At 43.4% G+C, this 19770-nt stretch overlaps 1 protein-coding gene across 1 annotated transcript in view; it reads left to right on the top strand.

Moving 5' to 3' along the window:
* The window catches only part of CDKAL1 (CDK5 regulatory subunit associated protein 1 like 1), a 3349023-nt gene that overhangs the window by 1437097 nt on the left and 1892156 nt on the right, over positions 1 to 19770 (top strand). The window contains exon 8 of the mRNA XM_069613575.1: positions 19652 to 19755. Coding sequence (XP_069469676.1) covers positions 19652 to 19755 — 104 coding nt within the window. The remainder of the gene's footprint in view (positions 1 to 19651; positions 19756 to 19770) is intronic.

Below are 19770 nucleotides of genomic sequence, written 5' to 3'. Positions count from 1 at the left end.
TGTGTCTGTTTAACTTTCCAGTAACACCTCGGCCACCCATTTAGTCTTGTGGCGGATTGGTAAGGAATGATTTCTCTCTGGCCACTTCTCCAGTGTCTGAGAGGTGCACAAACGTTTTGATGCTTCGAGGAGTTTGTCTGCATGGTTAAAACAAATTGGTACAGGGAAATTGAAGCAATCCTGATTCCACACTGGACTATTATGGTGAAGAACTAGCCACCAGTGGATACATGGTGCATATTTCCTGGCTGGCCGAAGCTGTAATCACTTAGTGATGGAGGTTTAGAGGTCAAGGCATGTGTTTGGTTACTTTCATATAGAGATTGTTGACTGGCTGTTTAGGACATTGATTCATGGCAACTGGTCCTGCCTCTGGAACAGCCAAGTTATAACCTTTCAGCGACTTTTGTACCTTCTTACTTGGAGGCCCCCTGCACTCCACTCTCCTAGTGCACTCATTACTGGGTTAATTCGACAGTTCGCTGACTGTTTAAATAGCATGATGTTAAGCTGAAAATTACACCCCATCGGTTTCTGTGAAAAAAAAATAAGTTGTTTTAAACCTTTGCTGTTCGGGAGCTCTATTTTTGTCATCATGGAAAAGCTTGTCATGTGAATCATAACTTTAACCAAAAGAATTGTCACATGTTTGGTTTTTTAAGCGGTTCAATATGTTACCCCATCAAGAGGCCACAGCAAAATGTCAGCAGTATTTATATCCATTGTAAATTATGAAAAGCTTCTGTTAACATCCAACTTGTTGCACGTGTGGCTGGATGCCCCACTAATCCTTTCGGTCAGGCTTGTGGCATCCGGGGAACCTTGTGATAGTGTTACCATTGCACAGTATTTATTGTCTTAAAACATGTGCAGAGATGGATATTGACGTGATTTGGGTGATCCGAAAAGTATAATTTGCTCATTGATGTAGCCTTACATTGCAGGCCTTGCGTTTTCTCCTATACCCCTCCTTTAAGGAACTAAATGGTGAAATATTTTTATCTGCCCCATCTAATCATCTGCTGGGTCTTTTGTTCACACTGCCTCATTGTCGTTTATCCTCTCTCTGACCAAAACACAGTGACTTGCCTAACATGTTTTTTCTTGGTTCCCAAATGCACTGGTCCTGTGCAGTGGTTAATGTGTTGCATCAGGACAGGCATCTCTCTCAGAGAACCAAGGACTTTCTAATTGTAACAAGGCTTTCTGGTACTCTGTGAAAGATTTACTTAGTGTGCCACACGTGGGAAGGGAAGAAACTGATCTTCACAGCCTTGCAACATTCATATCGGGTAAATCCAAAGGGTACAACCGGGAACTCGCATCACCTCAACAAAGGAGGCGAAAAGTTCACAGGCAGGGATCCCGGATCACAACCTTACAGTCAGCCTGACAAAAGTAAAGCATAGAATCTGAGACTCAATAATAAGTCTGAGCTGTTACTCGATATAGAAAAGTGTTAAGTACTTTCTTAAAGGCCACATGGCTTTTGTCCTCTGAGGGAGGATGTCAGGGTGTTGCACAGATAAGCCCCAGCTACACAGAGGGTTCTGCCCAAAACCTTTTCCTTGTGGACTGCAATTTGACAAGCATCAAGGAAGATGCTGCTCCTAAGATCCTGGTTGGAAATATTAGATAACTGTAAACTTAGGCCCTGTGCCCTAGTAGGACCGATGGATTATACAGACCTCTTTGAAGGAGATCCAGGCCATGACTTGGGGGCCAGTATGGGTATTTAGAGGCAGGCGTGATGCAGTCACTGTGTCTGACACGGAAGATAAGCCTAGCTTCCTTCTGAATAACCTGTCTCAGGTGGAGTAATGATTACGTAGGACAGTGTAGAGAAGGAGCCAAGTACAACCACCTCAATCACTTCTCCCATATTGCCTATCTGCTGGACACCAGAATGCGACACACGTACAAAGCCCTTTGAACTACAGATACCAAAGAGAATCTTGGAAGCAAGGTTCCCATTGAGACAACCATACCCGCACGTGAGACCGTATGATGGCTGTCAGAGTGATAGACCTGAAGAAAACAGGACAAATTGAAGAAACAAAGAGAAATAATGACATCATACAAATGTAAAGCTGACGTATATAAAGAGATGCAGAAACCAGAATATGTAGACAAATTCTATAAGGCATGAAGAAAGTATTGAGATGAGTGACATCTTGGGACCAAGATGAAGAGACTTATGCTACAAAGTAATGAAGATATCGAGCAATTTCACACTTGTAAATATGCAAAGAAACGCAAGCGGATGAAGTATTCTTGAGGCTAGCTTTATAGTAAATGGAGTGCGGCATGCGCCAACGTGTGTGTGTATATGAGTCAGTAAAGGATGGATGTTTCCTTACCACTACGTACAATAGCGCTGCTGCTAACGTAGGTTCGGAGGGTACTGACGGAGGTTAGAAAGTAACCAATAGTAGGGGACCACATGATCGAGAGTCCTATTGTTGTGTAGCCAATTAGACGTTTTATATTTAGTGACGTTCATAGTGACACATTTTTAGGGAAGGGCTTATTTGCCCCACCTGATAAGCCTATCACTTTATTTCACTGCCCAAACGAGTATGGATTGTATACCTAGATGATCCGTTTAGACCTTATCCCATTCACCCATAAGTTTTTAAGTTTTGCCACGTAGGATGACGTTAGTGATATGCAGGTTAACGTCATCAATGAAGAATATTTGCTATAAGTGTGATTTTTATTTTTAATTATTATGAGAGGCTTTGAGATCGTAATGAGATGTCTGCTGTTATCTGTTGTATTCCCTGTTTTATCATGTGCTTCTGCTTTTGTCTGTTTGTCAAATATTTTATGCCAAACACATAGTAAAGAGTTATTGGGAAATTTGCAGGCAAAGGGCGCTTGTCCGACAGTAGAAGTGATGATTGAGGTTCCACCTGTATTTACCTAATTGAAATCCTCCTTAAGGCCTTTTTCAGAAGGAGACACATGCAGGAGCCTTGACCAAGGTTATGCCATCATTGAAATATTTTGTTTTTTTGCAGATCTTATTTTGTAATATTGAAGATAAATCCCCTAATACTGTAACATGGACCAATAATGTTCATACTTCCACATTGGACTATATTTGTATAAGTGACAAGTTGTTTGGGCAAACTTTAGATTTTGAAACCCTGATCAATACCTATAGTGACCATTATCTATTACAAAGTAGAATGGATTTGCACATGATACCACTTGCTAGAGATGCAGTGGGGGAGGTATATAGTAGCAGCAATGGTACAAGAATTCACTGGTTGGATACTAATTTGGTAAAGGCCAAAAGATGGAGTAAAACAATTGACCCGCTGCAGCTACTTGATATCTCCGTTGATAACATGGTTGCCTGGTTCTCCCATAGTCTTTCTGATATGATGCCATCACCAGGGAATGTGTGCCCACAGAAGGAAGTGGATACCTATAGTAGACAGTTTGACATAAACATAAGGGTCATGAAAAGGGAGAAGCTCAGAAATCTGAGACAATTAAATAAGTTATGCTTGAGCTATGAAGAAAGGTAGAAGGCAGATTTGTAATAAGTATTCCAACATGATTAAGTTTTATCAGATTTCAGAGAAGAATGTAGTCTGGCAAAATATGGCTAAAATATTAAATGAAGGAGATGCTAGGAAATTCTGGGCCTGCTTCAGAAACATGAATAATGCTGGTAATCCAGAGCTGTTAATTCCCATAGATAGCCACACTTGGATACATTTCCTTACCGAAAAGTTTAAAGGTGAAGTGTTAAAACTTGAAATCTGCCCAAAAACCAACATGAAAATATGTAGGGAAGAAATACTGCTAATAATGAAGAAGTTAAAGAACTCTAGAGCCCCAGAACCCGATGGCCTTTGCAATATTATCTTAAAAGATAATCCAGATGTTTGGGCTGACATTCTGTTAATTATGTATCAAAAAATCATAGATACCGGAAGGATGCCTAACTCCTGGAAGACCGCTAACATCATACCTATATTTAAGAGTGGTCAACGCAATTTGCCAGAGAATTATAGATTAATAGCACTTACGGATGTTCCTAGTAAAATCTTCTGCACTCTGATATTAAAAGAAATCAATAAGTGGATCATTAGCGAAAAATATACTAGATAAAGCCCAAACAGGCTTTAGGAAAGGCTGTGCAACGACCGATATCTTTATACTAAATACACTTATTGAGCAGGCTGATCAAGCTAAAAATCTACCACTATATGTTCTCTTTGTTGATTTTACCTCTGCCTTCGACTCGATTAGAGCAGTGGCGTCTTTGGAAGAAACTCGAAGCTCGAGGCATGCCTGCACATTTGTTATACCTGTGCAGGATGGTATATGATGATAGCAAAGCCCATATACGTTTAGATAATCGAGGAACTCTATCTGAACCCTTCAATTTTCTAAAAGGTGTGAGACAAGGTTGTGCGTTGGCGACCATCTTTTTCAATCCGTTTATGTCCTACTTTGGTAATATCTTTAAAGATAAAATGAATGCTTTTCCCAAAATCGGCTCCCATAAGATGGGGTGGATCTGCTATGCAGACTATATAATAATCATGGACAACACATATGTGGGTATTTGTAATAGTGCCTCGGCCCTAAGTGAATATGCAGAGACGAATGGTCTTATAATTTTAAAAAAACTCAATTTATGAGCTTTGGGGCCCATTGCTGTAAAAAAAAATCCATATTATGCTCATTGGGAACAATAAAAAAGTTAATAGCTATAAATATCTTGACCAGGAAATATGTGGTGAAAGGAAGAAAATGAATCCAATAGTTCAAAAGAATAAACGAACCAAGATAATGGCAACGTTAGCAGCTGTTGTAAGCTTCTTAAAAAAAAACAGCGGGATTTAGCCTACTGGGAATTATTAACCTATATAAGCAAAAGCTGGTGTCAATGTTCCTGTATGCTTTGGAAGCTTCCTTCTCTGATTGGTTGGATTGGGCGGATGTGATGGAAGGTGTGATATGGAGGAGAATATTAGGCCTCTCTAATTATACACCTATCCAGGCTATCCGGTTAGAACTGGGTCTGATATCTCTATCTACCCAAATCGACCTAAACAGAGGAAAGCTCTATATCAAAATGAAATATGCACAGCAAGGTTCACTACTGCATATAGTTCATGATGGGTTTAAGGGAGGAAATATGTGGGCTTTGAATAATTTCCAGAAAAAAACCGAGGATATCTTTGAGAGAACTGCTTTTGTCCCTAAATGGGAATACGGAGAGGGGGCGGTGTTGAAGTCTCTAACAGATTCCTTGGAAAAGTGGACTCTTAGTAATGATAGGGTTGCAGAATTTGGCTCTTTAGGTTCATATGCAAAACTTCCTTTCCTGTATAAAAAATCTGTTTTATCTAAAGCTTATGCCCTCAAAGGTTAATCGGAAAATCTTCCTGGATATGAGGCTAAACCGACTTAATGTTCTCGGTGTGCGAGGTGCCTGGTTAAATATCCCGGAGGAAAGAAGAATGTGTAGACTGTGTGGCAGTAAACAAGGGAAAGAAACCATAAGACATGTGATAACCTGTTGTAAGAACATGAGCTCTATATATGAGAAATATTTTCAAAAATATCTAGCAGAAATGAACATGATTTTAACCATATTGCTAGTGAAAGGTTTTGATTGAGATGTTTAGCAGGGTGGAATAAGAATGTTATAATTGCAACCACTCAAATCTGGAAGGTGGTAAACTTCCGTCTAAGGCAGTTTGAAGCAAATGTGAAATTATTAGCGGATTTATAGGTTGGCTCTATATAATAGTAGGGCTTGACCTGAGCTATAAAGTTTCTTGGGGGGGTAACCCACTCCTGAAAAGGAAATGAATGAGATCTAGCTACCTGCAGGAGAAATGTACATAGGCATGTTAATTTAACAATTTAGTGCAAGTAAATATGAAAGCCCCTTAGTTTTAATTTTAATAATTGTACCTAGATCTGTGACAGATGTAAATGTAGGTACTTTTATCCTTATCTTTTATTTTTGCTGTATGATACTGACTTTGTATGAAATGTTTGGATTTTCATTTTAATTTGCTACTTGTATGTTTATACTGTTTTGTGAAAAGTTCTTTTGAACTGAAACACAATAAAAAATAAAAAAAATAAAAATATTGAGGATTAATTCTAATAAATGATATAGAGCTACTGAATGTGTGTTTGTGTATTACATTTAGGCAGACTGTCACAGGCAGGCCAACTCTAATTGTGCATATAAGTTCTCAACATTTATATATCCGATTGTGGTGACCTTCCCTGCATAAGGTAAGGGTATCACCTTTTGATTTTCTTTTATTTGAATACTTTAGAGTTTCATTGATGCTAACAGCTTTCTTCTTAGCCATAATTGTGGGGTGGGATTCTACACCACGTAACATTAAATGGTGGATGTATTGCCACTTAGTGAAAAGTTCAACATAATTACAAATAGCTCAACATATTGCATTACGTTTGCTCAATAAACAATCCAATAAAAGTAGAGTTAACAACACCTCGGTCCCTCTCCTCTTATGAGGAAAATTAAAGAAAAGAAGCATATGCTTGAAAAGATGCAGCTGAATATTAAACTTCTTAGGTAGCTCAAAGATCTGTGGTGCAAAGCAGAGTGAGATATCGAAATAACCCCTAAGTTCCTAGCGTATGAAGTGAGAGTAAGATTGGAGCCCATAGAGTGGAGTACAGTAACCAGGGAGGAATGGCAGAGGCCAAATAGTCTTAGAAAATGTGTCTCAATGTGGCTATCATCTAAACCTAAATAAGAGAGAGGAAGGATATAATCAGGCTAAGAGCTGGCTGGGTTTCTCCTTCCATTCTGAAGTCTATCTACTTGACATCAACATAAAATGGAAAAGAGTAGAAAAAGGTGAGCTGAGAACAGCAAGTGTTTAAGGGACCCAGGAGTAGAGGATGCAGCATTGAGGAGCCCCATAGTTCATAGTTGGAGATAGTGGCCAGAGATGGGAAAGGAACCCAACACGACTTTGACCCATCTGTTAGGGAACGAGGATGAGATCCATCTATGGGCCGTGACTTAGCCGACTGACTTTTCCAGAGGGTCCTGCTGTGTGGCTTGATTGACAATGCTAAAAGCAGACGACAATTGTTCAAAAAAGGATGATGGCAGAGTCGTTAGTGTTAAGTGACTGAAGGAGATCATATCTCATTAAGAGAAGAACAATGAGTGCCTCTCAGGAGCTGGAACCCTGATTCGTGGTCATGGAGCAGGCCGTTGTTTTTGTGAAGGCCAGGAGTTGGGTGATGGCCTCAAGGATTTTGTCAAGGATGCTGTGATGGCAATGGGGCAGTAATTAGCCAGAGGCAACGGGTCATCCAAAGGCTTCTTGAGAAGAGGCAGAAGCCATGTCTTTTTTTACATTTGGAGAAAGAGGCCAGTGTGAAAAGAGCTGCTGCATAGGACAGTCAAGAATTACACCAGAGTAGCAGTATTGTCTGTTATAGTGTTGGCCTGGCAATGGAAAACCTGCTTAACCAACATCTTCATATTTTTAACTGCATTTATTGTATTTGTCAGAGGAGTGAAAAGGTTGAAGTAGGCCCAGTGGCGTTGAAAGGGAGTGAGGAAACGGAGGCTATGATTTACTCAGCAATTGTGCACTCTATCAATTCAAGCTTTTCAGTGAAGGGAGGCGAGCTGTCCGCCAGTGCTTGGACAGCAGTTGACATGATAGAACACTCATCAGGAGTACTCCTCCCCCTGCACAGATTCTGTACACTTCTGCAGATTTGTTGGTTTCCAGGGAAACATATCTGTGCAAGAAGACCCTTTTCTTGTGCTTAATGGTGGTGATGTAGCCTTTCATGCCAGCTTGCCCTGATTGGATTTAGGTGGGTGCTAGTGATGCCCAAGGACTCTACTCTTCCTTTTTAAAATGGTATGGTCAGAGTCGAAGAAACGGTTGCATTTCTGGAGGAGTTTATTCTTCCCAAAAATGGGTGCATTGATATCCAGTGTTTAAAAGAGCATGGCTGAAGCTGGCACTCAGGATGTCTAGATCAGCAGGGAGGCAAGACAAAAACTAGTAGGAATGAAGGCTGAGCAAAGGGATCTATGGACACCTTCATGAAATGAAATATTTATTTATATAGCGCTCAATGGACCTGAAGGCGTGATGGTGCATACAGACAAACAATATATACTGCAACATAAAACGTAAAGCAAAAGTAAGGATACAACCTAAAAACCAAATAACCCATGTGACGTCTAATCGACCCATCGCTAGGGCCTTTCATTTAGCAACAAATGTTCGAAGAAGTAGTTACATTATTGGCCTAAGCGAAAGAAACAACAACAATGAAGGCAAGAAAAGGAGCAGTGGTTTTGTTCAACTAAGTGTCAAACCAGGCATTACACCCCAGAACTAGAATCTAGTTAGTAATAGCAGTGACATTGGTCCTTTCCTTAAAAAAAAAAAAGGAACAGTGTGCCCTGACGGCCTGTCAATTGCTATGATGCTGAAGCAGGTGTTGGCATCATGTACATATTTTCAGGCCAGCCTCTAAAAGGAAGGAGAGTCCACTGTGGCAATTTTAACGATATTGATGGTATTAACAAAAATGGGGGCAACAACCCCACCAGACCCTTCGGTAGGATGAGTGATGGGTTCCCCAAGCCTCACAGAAGAGATTTGGCCTACGAACCAACAGCGTATGGTGTGGTGTTCGTTTCTTGGAGGAGGGTACTTATGCTAGCTGAAACTGAGAAAGCAGGATCCTCATTGCTTGCAGGTATTACCGCCATTGTAAGGATCGTGATTGGCTAAGACTGCCACTGTTGGATCCACTTTGCTCATTAGAATTAGTATTTATTAAACTTTGTGACTTCAGCGTCCACCTCTCAGCCTGTTAAGAGTTTGCAACCCTTGTGAATCCAGATTCAGTATTTCCAGTGTTCTTATTACAAATCCTACTCTGGATAAGTGAGCCTAAAGGTAAAAGAGGAGACTTCAGCATAGCTAACACTGCATGCCAGAAGAGCATCCCTTTCAAGCAGTGCACAAGGGACAATTGTTTTTAGATTTAGTATAGTCAATACATTTTATAGTAGTTGCACCAGTGCTTGCCAGGCCTTTTGAAGCAGGTTTGCACCCTGTGGCAACCCAGACAAGGATGGCATTTGTGGGATATTATAACAAGAAATTCCTAGGATTAGTTACACGCCTAGACATTGATGGAGGTGATGAACCTGATTTAATTACGAAATGTGACATGAGCCTGAAATCTGACATGGCTGTTAAAGGATAATAGGAATAGTACTTGCGGTCAGGTCAAAATGTAGGCCTTGGGGCGAGGTCATGGATAAGTACAGAATTGGGAGGAGGCCCAGAGGTTGAGCTTGTTGGCCCTTTGCATACAGGTTCACATCCCTTTTAATGTGCTTTCTATTTAAGGGATTTTAAGTCTCCTGCATTGAGGAAACTGATCACTGTTATATGACTTGATGCTGTGAAGTAGAGAGAAGTAAAGTTTGGCTTATTGTGCAACTGTAGTTTAGTTTGACCTGAACATTTATCTCACTTTTGCAGCCGTGCACTAAATGCTCTTTGCTTAGGAAGAACTGTTGATTCAAATGTTTTTGAAATATATATATTTTTTTATTCTAGCACGGATATTTGTATTTTTAAGAAACAATGTGTACAAAAGCATAAACTATACATACGCTACTTTCCCAATGGCTGGCTCTCTCACTCCGAACGTGTGACTGCAATTATTAATTTATAAGTATGAGTACCTTTATTGATATTATGATCATTATGTCAAATGTTGTTTTAGGATAGCGCTTTAATATGTTGCTGATGTTTCAAAGTAATTCTTAATTGCCAAATCTAAAATAAATTGCTACCGTAGTGGCCTATGTGGGAAATGATCCAGTCATAATGCCCGCTTGTGGCCACACAACAAAATCATGAGATACCGGCACAGCGCTGTTAGGCAGTCAAAGGTTTATTCATTCCGAATGCATTTAAACTTTGAGCATAATGACAGAAAATGCTTCGCCCATACCTCTGAGGTTATTCTGGAGACAAGCAGCTTTTATACATTTGGTGTTACATTTCTTCATGACAGGTCGTTGAATCACAAGCTAAATATGAACAGAGTCAGGTTTTCAGGCTATTAGTGCAGCTGATACCTAGGTTATTTCCAATCGTGGCCTGTTACAAGAATAAATGTGTGTGTGAGAATCGAGGGGTGTTTTCTTATAGCTAGGCAATCATTCTATGGTCGTGTGCACAGACCAACTGATCAGAGAAATAATGTTCACTCATTTAGTTTTCCACACTTCTGTTTGTAGTCTTCCAGTTTGCAACAAATGTGGACTCAATGATTGAGACCGAGTTGATGGTGGCGTCTGAGATGGAGAAGGGACATTTGCCCAGGATAACCACATTCTATTCTGTTACTACTGAGGCCGATTTGTGTTGAAATTAAGGACCTGGAAGGAACCTGTATTGGTGTCATTTTTAGCTTTGTCACTTTAGAACCCCTACTTTGGCCTCTCTCCATGAGTATTCCATTAGATTTGCTTCAACTCTGCTGACACATCAGAAGTGAGGCCCTCTACCGTGACGGTTGGCAATGGGGGCAGGCATAACTGCCAACTATCCTAGGAAAGGATCACTATCAGCTAGTACTGAGTTTTTAAGACAAACATTCATAGGATTGTAAAATTTGTCACTATTGCATTATACATGTGTGGCTTCTTGCACGTGATAGGATATGGCATTTGTAACGTGCCTGCACACAAGTGTTTCTAGGCGCAAAATATATAACTTCCATGCAGAGTGCTGTTGGCTAACAAATCCAGTCAAAGGAGCCCACACCTTGTCGTATATTCCCCAGCAATTGTGTCAGAGTGTGTCCTTGTGATCAGCCATACATTTTCTCTTATGCAGAAACTGCACCTTGACAGACTCATGTTTGGGCTTTCTCCTTTTTTTTAAACCTTTATTACTGGAAATAAGAGGTACAGAAGAGACAGCAGGAACACAAGCTTTGCATTATGTATACGTGCACAGAGTGAAACAAGGGAAGTTACAGAGTTCATCTTACATACAGTAGTTACAGTATGATGAATGATGGATACCTTTCATCTTGGGTCTAGGTTATAGTGGCAGCATTACACAGGTAAGAGCGGAAGCCTACCCAGGCATCCCGGGGTCTGGACAGGGAGGTAGAGTAGAGACGTACAGGTCTTCGCATTCCTGAACCCAAGTCAACACCACAACCATTCTTTCACACTGGTCGGGGAGTTTGTATCCTTCAATTTTAGCAGGATAGTTCTCTTAGCAACCTAGCAAGCTATATTCACGAATGCTCAGTGACTCTTGCTCTGAATAGTGGGCCATATTCCAAAAAGTGTTCCCAGTGGGTTCCGATACAACAAATTGTCCAGCACTACCAATATTGTGTCTATAACTTGGTCCTAGTAGTCCCTTAACCGTGAGAATGCCTAGAACATATGTAAGTGGTCAGCCGGAGTATGCCGACATCTGGGGCAGCAATGTAACTCCGAGTGGGCTGTTTTGGACAGTCTGGCCGGTGTATAGTATAGTCTATTTAGTAGTTTAAATTGTATACATTTAAATCTAAAGTGTTTTGAGACTTCATTGGTGTGTGTGCACATGCGGCCCCATTGGTCATCCGTAAGATCAAAGTCCAGTTCCTGGGACCATCCCTCCCATGCATGTAAGGTGGGGGCTGAAGTAGTGTCTAGCATTATCTTATAAAGTGCGGAAAGGACATGTCTACAGTCCCCAGAATTTGCGATATAGGCTAGGCAAACGGTTTCTGGGGGCTCGGCTGGGTAAGATGGCCATAAAGGCGAGATGGCCGCATCTATCGTGTAGTTTTGATATCGATCCCCACCTGCCCTCCCGTGACCGGTTTTCCAAGTGGAGGGTGTGATATATTTGTTATCGGGAAAAATGTCAGCCGGTGCTCTGTAGCCCAGGGTTTCCTACCTCATATGAACCGCCCTGTCCCATGTTGGTCTTAGCTCAGGAAATTCCACAGGGGAAACCACCGGTAGTAGGGTCTGTCGGTTCCTGTGAGGGTGAACATTGTACGCCATGCACGCAGCAGGGAGGCGACCGGGTCGAATGGGCAGTCATCTCTGTAACGTTGGTCTATTAGCGTTTTTAGATTAGAATCAGCTGCGGCTAACGTCACACTTAACATGCGGAGGGGGCGATGTCATGGGGTACCAGAATGTGGTGAACTGTTCTTGGGCAGCTGTCGAGTACAATTATAAATTTGGAGCGTTACATTCCCCCTTTCTCGTATGGGTATGTCATCTCTGCCCACTTTTTACAGACTGCACTGGAATGCCATAGGAAATGCGCAAGTAGTCCCTGTATTTTGGCAAAGTAGGGTTTCGCTGGCCATATTGGGACATTTGTGAATGTCATTCCATCTTGGGGAATAGTGTCATCTTAGTCAGTTTAGCGGCTGGGGATAATGGGAGGGACTTCCATGTATTTGTCTTAGATTCAGTGTATGACCTGCGTGTGACATAATTGTCTTGTAGTAAGGAGGCCCTTGATCTCGATACCACCACTCCCAAGTACTTAATGCGGTCGGGGGACCATCGTAGAGACGTAGCTCCCCCGCAGTCTTGGGTGTAATTTGTAAGCAGGAATATTTCCGATTTTGAGAAGTTGATTGTGAAGCCTGAGAATCCGCCAATTTGTGTGATGTCTTGGAGGATTGGTACCAGATTGACTAGAGGGTCTCAAGCGTATAACATCACATCGTCCGCATACAGCGATATGGTCTCGGGGTGACCGGGGCAGGGGGGCAGTCAGCCGGATTCCAAGCTGGCTGTGGTGTTTCCTGATATATTCTGGCATTGGCTCAATGACCAGGGCAAAGGGAATAGGGGAGAAGGGTCATCCTTGTCGGGTTCACCTTCCAAGCTGGAATGTTATTGACGTACATGAGTTGACAAGGGCCTTGGCAAGTGGTTGTGTATAAAGCAGTTTAATGTATCATAACATAGTGGGTTTGAATCCCATCCTTTCTAGGGATACAAATAAAAAATCCCAGGCATCCATGAAGGCCTTTTGGGCATCTATAGTTACATCTACCGCTTGTGCCCCGGGTCTGTTCTGACCATTATATTGAACATTTGCCTGATATTAAGTGCAGTGGACCTCCCAGGGATGAATCCGTCCTGATCAGGGTGGACCAAGTGTGGCATCAGCGGAAGAAGTTTGTTGGCCAAAACCTTCGCGTATATTTTAGTGTCACAATTAATGAGGGATAGGGGCCTGTATGAGCCACATTCATTGCTAGGTTTATCAAGTTTTAGCAGTACAGTGATTATAACCTCTCTCAGAGATTCATGCATATTGTGGAATCGTAGGGATTCCTCCCACACCAGCAGTAGAATAGGGGCCAGCGCAGTCACGAATTCCTGGTAGAACTTGACCATCAGGCCATCCGGGCCTGGGGCCTTGCTTTTCAGCAAGACAGCAATGACTGCCATGATCTCCTTTAAGGTAATTGGAAGTTCCAGTTCCTCCCTGGCTTGGGCACTAAGGCGGGTGTTTTACAGTAGTGCATAAATGGTGGGTTCTCCTTTTGGTTGTGCTGCTGTATACAGTGCTTGATAAGTCTCGGAATACTCGCAACCACTTCCGCGTCAGACCACTTATTATTCCCTTGTGCATCTAAGATACAGTCCACCTGATCCCTTCCCCTCTCGAATTGAACCACTCTCGCCAGTGTCCTCCCCAGTCTGTCACCTTCCCCATACCTCTTGGCCGCAGTCTGCCAAGAGAAGTACTGGGTTTCTCTTGTGGCATGGCCTTCAAACCTTTCCAACTCTGAGCGGATTTGTGTTGGCACTGCATGGTCAGAGGTTCAAGAACATTCTTGTTCAAGGTTTTTAATTAGTTTGATTTCTCGAGGTCCCTTCTAATGCACTTAAGCACTAACGCCATGCACCTAATGTACACTTTGAAGGCCTGCCATCTGACGCTGAGTGATGTCGTCTGGTGCATTGGTGGTAAAGAAAGTGTCAATGTCAGCTTTGAGGTCTGCTCGGAATATTAGGTCACGCAATGCAGAAGACATGAATCTCCAGGTGCATCTGGTCAGGTTTTCTCTTAATTTCTGAGTTAGTAAAATTGGGAGTGGTTGGATAGTGTACGAGGTCTAATTTCTACATCAAGTACCTTCCCCATTAGTGAGCAAGATGAGGAAAAGATCTATCCGGGACGCCATGTCATGTACCGAAGAGTAGAAATTGCATTCTCTTGATAGAGGGTGTATGGTCCGCCATGCATCCCTTAGTTCAAATGCCTGCATGAGGGATAGCAGCTGGCGGGCTGCTCCAGGTTGAGGGCGAGGGGCTTTGTTGGTTCTATCTAGTGTGCGATCAAGGATTAGATTCCTGTCTCCTCCCCATATTTGAGGTATCCCGTAATACCTGGCTAAGATTTCCTTTAAATGGTGGAAGAATTCCGGGGAGTCAGTGTTGGAGCAGTAAGTGTTTGAGTATGGTTTCTAGGCCCTCCAATATGCAGTGCCCCACCAAGTACCTCCCCTCTGGATCCACATGTGACTGTTTCGCACGAATTCCAAGGATTTATGGACAATAATCATAACTCCTCTGGATTGGGTGGAGTATGATGTGAAGTATCTGTCCCCCTCCCACACCCCCCAATGAAAGAGCTGTGTTGCGGCATATACCTTCTTTGGCATGGGTTTCTTGTAGGAATAGGATATTGGCTTTTTGTCTGAGCATAGGATATCATTTTGCAAGATTTGGTGAAATTCCCAAGGCCCCGGATGTTCCAACTGTCTTTCCCTGTAAGTAATCCTGATATTTCTGTCAGTGTAATCTGTGTCCCATGGACCTCTGCACCCAATCGCCAGGTTTTTATTAATTTTCACCCAACTTCTCATTTGTGTAGCACAGCCGACACTTATTCTCTTCGGGGTCTGGTTTAGACCCTGTAACCTCCCCTCCTTCACTCCCTCCCCCAACCCAGCAGTGTATTCTCCCCTCCCATTCGTCCCCCCAACCATACCCTTGTGCCAACAGAGCCTAGGGGCCAAGGTCAACATAATTCACACAAGCAACTGCAAATGAGAGCGCTGTTGCTGTGCTGCTTGTAACAACAAAAAAGACTTTCACGTCTTGACCATAGGGAGTGTCTAGGTGGCTTAAACTAGTGGATTGCTATCGGCGCATATCTCTGCAAAGGTCATGGGATCTAAACTTTAGCACAAGCATGCAAGGGAGTTTGACTATCTCACTCTGTCGGCTCTTCCGCAGGGTTGGCCACTGGGATCTCTGCCTCGCTAGGCACTGTAAAGATGTACAACTTGCCCGGAATTGTATTTTCAGCCGTGCCGGGAATAGCATAGCGTATTGTATGTTCCTCTCACAGAGCATCTTTTTGACCCCAATGAATTGGCGTTGTTCTAGCTGTACTAGGATGTAGAAGTCCGGGAAGATTCAGATGATTTGGGATCCCAGTCTTAGTTCTTTCTTTTCACCGGCCAACCGAAGAAGTGCGCCTCTGTCCCGGTAACTAAACATTTTTGCTATTATAGGCCTGGGCAAGTCTCCTGGTTTTGGCCTTGGTCAGAGTGCTTGGTGTGCCCATTCCACGGCGAAGAATGTGGAGAGGGCAGGTTGATCCAGCAGGTCCTTAAGGAGGGTTTCAACAGCCAATTCCATGTTCCCAGTTAGTCTTCTGGAACGCCCACTATCCGGATATTATTTCCCTGGGAGCGCAATTCAAGATCATCACACCTACTTTTGACTTGTATCATGTCCTTGGAGAGGGCAGATACCGTGTCCTGCAATGTATGTATGTTGTCTTTGTTACTGCCGATTCTGTTTTGTCTGGCCAATTGGGTCCGCATTGATGTCTTCGAGTTTTTCATGTACAGCTGCGAATCCCTTCAAAGCGGGCCTTCCACTCTTGTGTGCTGTAGTATTTGTGCAGTGTTCGTTATTCCGTATCGACTCTGACAGAGGTACTCTCACCTCAGTAGGGTCTGCTGCAAATTTTCAATGAGGAGACTCCCCTTGCATGGACTCCACAACAATGAGCTGGCCTGCAGGTTGGGTTATTAATTTGCCTTATAAGTGAGTGCAAGGATGAGTTCTCGGGGCTGGCTTGTACAGGCTGGGGGTGTGCAGTGTTTGGACCATGTTCCTGCTCCTTGCAGGGGAGGTTTCAGCGATGTGGGGAGCCCGTATGCAGCCTGTGTGTAGCCCTGGCCCAGTGGAGACCGTTCATTAATGCAGACAAGTTGTATTGCTGGGGTTGGGGTGTCCTCACCTCATGAGTTGTCTCTGACGGGTGTCAGACGGTTCCTCAGTCACTGCTTGTGGTTCGGGCGGCATGCAGCTGGGCCGTTGCTCCCCCTCTCGGGCTCCGCATGGGTACGGTGCTCTGCAGAAGAGCGGTCGGTAATGCAACCTCTCCCAAGAGGGGCAGCAGCCTCCCCGAGAACTCCTCTGGGTACAGGCGGTGTTCACACTGTGCCGGGGCTTCACACTTATCCTTCGCAGTTGGGGTGGGTGCTGTCAGAGCCCCGGCGCAGGACAGTCCATGGAAGTGACCACCTGCTGTTAGTCAAGCAGCCTCGTTTTCCCTGCTGTTTGCCTCAATCCAGAGGTGTTTGGCTCATTCATTCTCACAGGGGTGGGATGTGGATCTCTATTGTGAATATGGCGCACTGGGAGCTCTGACTGCACCTGCTGGGATTTTCACTTCTCCTCTGTATCCACAACGGATGCCCGCAGCAGGCTTTTATGGTCTGGGCAGTGTCACGGGGTGGGCGTGCTTGGCCCTGAAGACCCTTCGCATATGGAAACAAGGCACAATCACCATACACTAGTGATACGACAGACACAAAGTTCAATTTCCAAGTACTAGGGTTTATTGCAAAGCAAATATATTCTCAGTCGGCCGACTCGGTCTAACGTCTGTCACCCAGACCTCGTGAGACGTAAGATAGCGAGCATTCTACAACAGTATCATATATATAAAAAGACAATCATACAATCTCTTTGTGACACATCATAACCGCCCATAATGTATCTTCTTGAGCTAGGGTTTGGTAATTGACAATTATGACACGTTTCTCACTCAATCTATATTACTCAATTTAGCAACGGTTGCAATTTGCAGTAAGCAGACATAGTTCTTTGTTATGAAGAACATACGGCACTTGTTCAGCAAGGATACTGTGTTCGTAGGAGAGACACATTCCAAAGCGTGTTATCTACTAGTTTCTATTCGTGAACTAGGGGTCAGCCTGATCTAAGGAGAGCCCCGAAGAGGGGCCGCTAGGAAAGTATAATTTTTGTTTAACGGCCTGTTTCTACAGTTTCAGCGAGACCGGCCGGCACCTGGGCCTCAGATTAAATGCCCCTCTGCTCGCCCTCAAGGACGTCTGAGGGAGGAAATCAATGTATTTCTGTACTGTTTGGCATTTCTGTCTGGGCCGGTCCCTCAACATGTAGACTGTGGCCTCGCTCTGTGCATGAGCTTTCGGAATAAAATATATTTTGCAAAGCGTTGAACAGAAAGGAAGAGAAAGCAAGTGGCTGTGTTAAAGCCGAAAATTGATGCCCTATGGTTATGCTGACGATTCTCTGTTGGCGATGTAGGGCATATGAGGCGATTGGTTTTCGGCCAACATAACATACCTTCTATACTTTGTTAGGGTAGTTTTTAGACTTACAGGCGGATGATCTTAATTGTAGAATCTGCGCACCGGGACCTCTGAATTCACCCGCTGGGTTTTTCGCGCCACCTTGGTGTCTGCCGCAGAGGCCTGCAGCAGCCCTCAAACTCTGCTTGGACGGCCTCCCGGCGTGGCCAGCTGAGGCTCGGTGGAACGGGCCTCTCAGTGCTCGCACCTCCAGTTAGGCATACTCCAGCAGTCCATCAGCTCTAGCATACAGTTTTATGGTATTTTGGGATCTATAGCCGCCACCTTGATGCAAAGTGTTCTGCCGTGATATGGAGCTCAAAGGCTAAGCGGCCATACTTGTTGACTGTTCCACAGCGCCCCCTGTTTGGGCTTTCTTTGACTGTTAAAATATTCCTCTCCTTCGGGGCACAGAGACCTAGCTCATCATGGTGGACATCACCTCATCTTTGGACAGTGGCTGCGCCCAACGAAGGTGCGCTGTGGGAATACTTTCTGGATTCCATGATTGGTTAATTTTGCTGGGATAATGGCAATAGGGTGAATACGCTCTCCGGGGAGAGCAAGTGACCACTCAAACATGTTGATAAGGGTTAGATATCGTCCACCTCGGCTGGATTAGAGCGCCCGCTGAGGCAAGCAATTGCTGTATGTCAAATGAGCAAACCCCTCCTGGGCCAACTCCAACCTTTATATTCCGGCAGTATTTGTAAGTTAAATTGTCCATTGGTAATACAATTTTGTTTCCTGTTGTATATTTCATTGAGAGACAAAAAACGGCAGTTTTCACTGTAATAAGTAGGTGTTCTCTTTTATTCCACTCGCTAATTTAAGACCACTTAGAGATACATTTTATAAAATATTTGTGTTCTTGTGATCCAAGATCAGCAAGAACATATGCAAGTGTGTGCGTCCTTCAAGTGTTGGTCTTGTGATAATTTGCAGGATCAGTGTGTTCTGCTGTTCGTGATGGAAGCTGCAGCTTTTTCTCCACCCCAGTGCACTATGGTACCCATGCGTAAGGTCAGTCTTTATGATGATAATCTGGCATAGTAGCTGCTCTCTGCGGGAGCATGGATATGTGCCACTGACAACTAAGTATTTGCTTTGAGAGTGGGGATTAGTCCGTGGCATAGGCTACATTCCTCCGAGCCAAACCCAAGCTGTGTGCATGTGGACAACAGAGTCGTACTCATGAAAACGGTTCCAGATCCTGGTCCTCCAGCAACTAAACTACGTGGAAACGGGCAATACCTGTTTTTGCCAGTGTGGAAACTGAGAATAGCAGCAACTACACGATGTGGGAACTGAGACTAGCTATTACTGGGCATGCAGCAACTACACAATGTGGGATCTGAAAATAGCTATTCCTGGTCATGTTGCACCTCGATATGTACCTTACCTCTTACGCACCCCATAAAAGGGACCTTTAAGCCCTATCAAGTTTTTTTTCAATGTTAATTTGTTTTATATGCATAGCCATCACTAACTTGTAAGAACACCACACATTTATTTCGGTAAATCCACTGTCATTAAAACGTAGGAGTTTATGGAGAACGGTGCACACTTAATGTTGGGCAGCTTACAGTGTGCTCTGCATGAATCGCAGAGGCTGCACATCAAATTTGCAGTGTTTCACCATAATTTTTCTTGGACGGCTTCTCTATTTACGCTGAATAAATCCTTTCCTTGAGTACCTTCCAACATATCATTGTGTTGTATTGCTGATATGCTTCTCTGTGCGCAGTAGTGCAGCTTACATATGCTAAAGAAAAGGCTGCCTCCATAATTTCGCTGAATTGATTATGTATTGGAGTCACCATTTTTTGTGATCACTGCAACTGGTTCAACAAAATGAGATTCATTGTTGCTTTGTAAAGTTGTTGATCATGTTTACTATTTTACAAGTTGTTTATTTTTTATCATCAAACAGGTGTCTCAACGCATGCACCTATTGTAAAACCAAGCATGCTAGAGGGGACCTGGCAAGTTACCCTATTGATGAACTGGTTGAGCGGGCAAAGCAGTCTTTCCAAGGTAAGAGTTTTTTAC

This window comes from Ambystoma mexicanum, chromosome 5p (genome assembly GCF_040938575.1).
Source record: "Ambystoma mexicanum isolate Mex_15411 chromosome 5p, UKY_AmexF1_1, whole genome shotgun sequence".
Classification (NCBI taxonomy): Eukaryota; Metazoa; Chordata; class Amphibia; order Caudata; family Ambystomatidae; genus Ambystoma; species Ambystoma mexicanum.
Note: the sequence above shows the minus strand (reverse complement) of the source record. Positions and strands in the feature narration are given on the sequence as shown.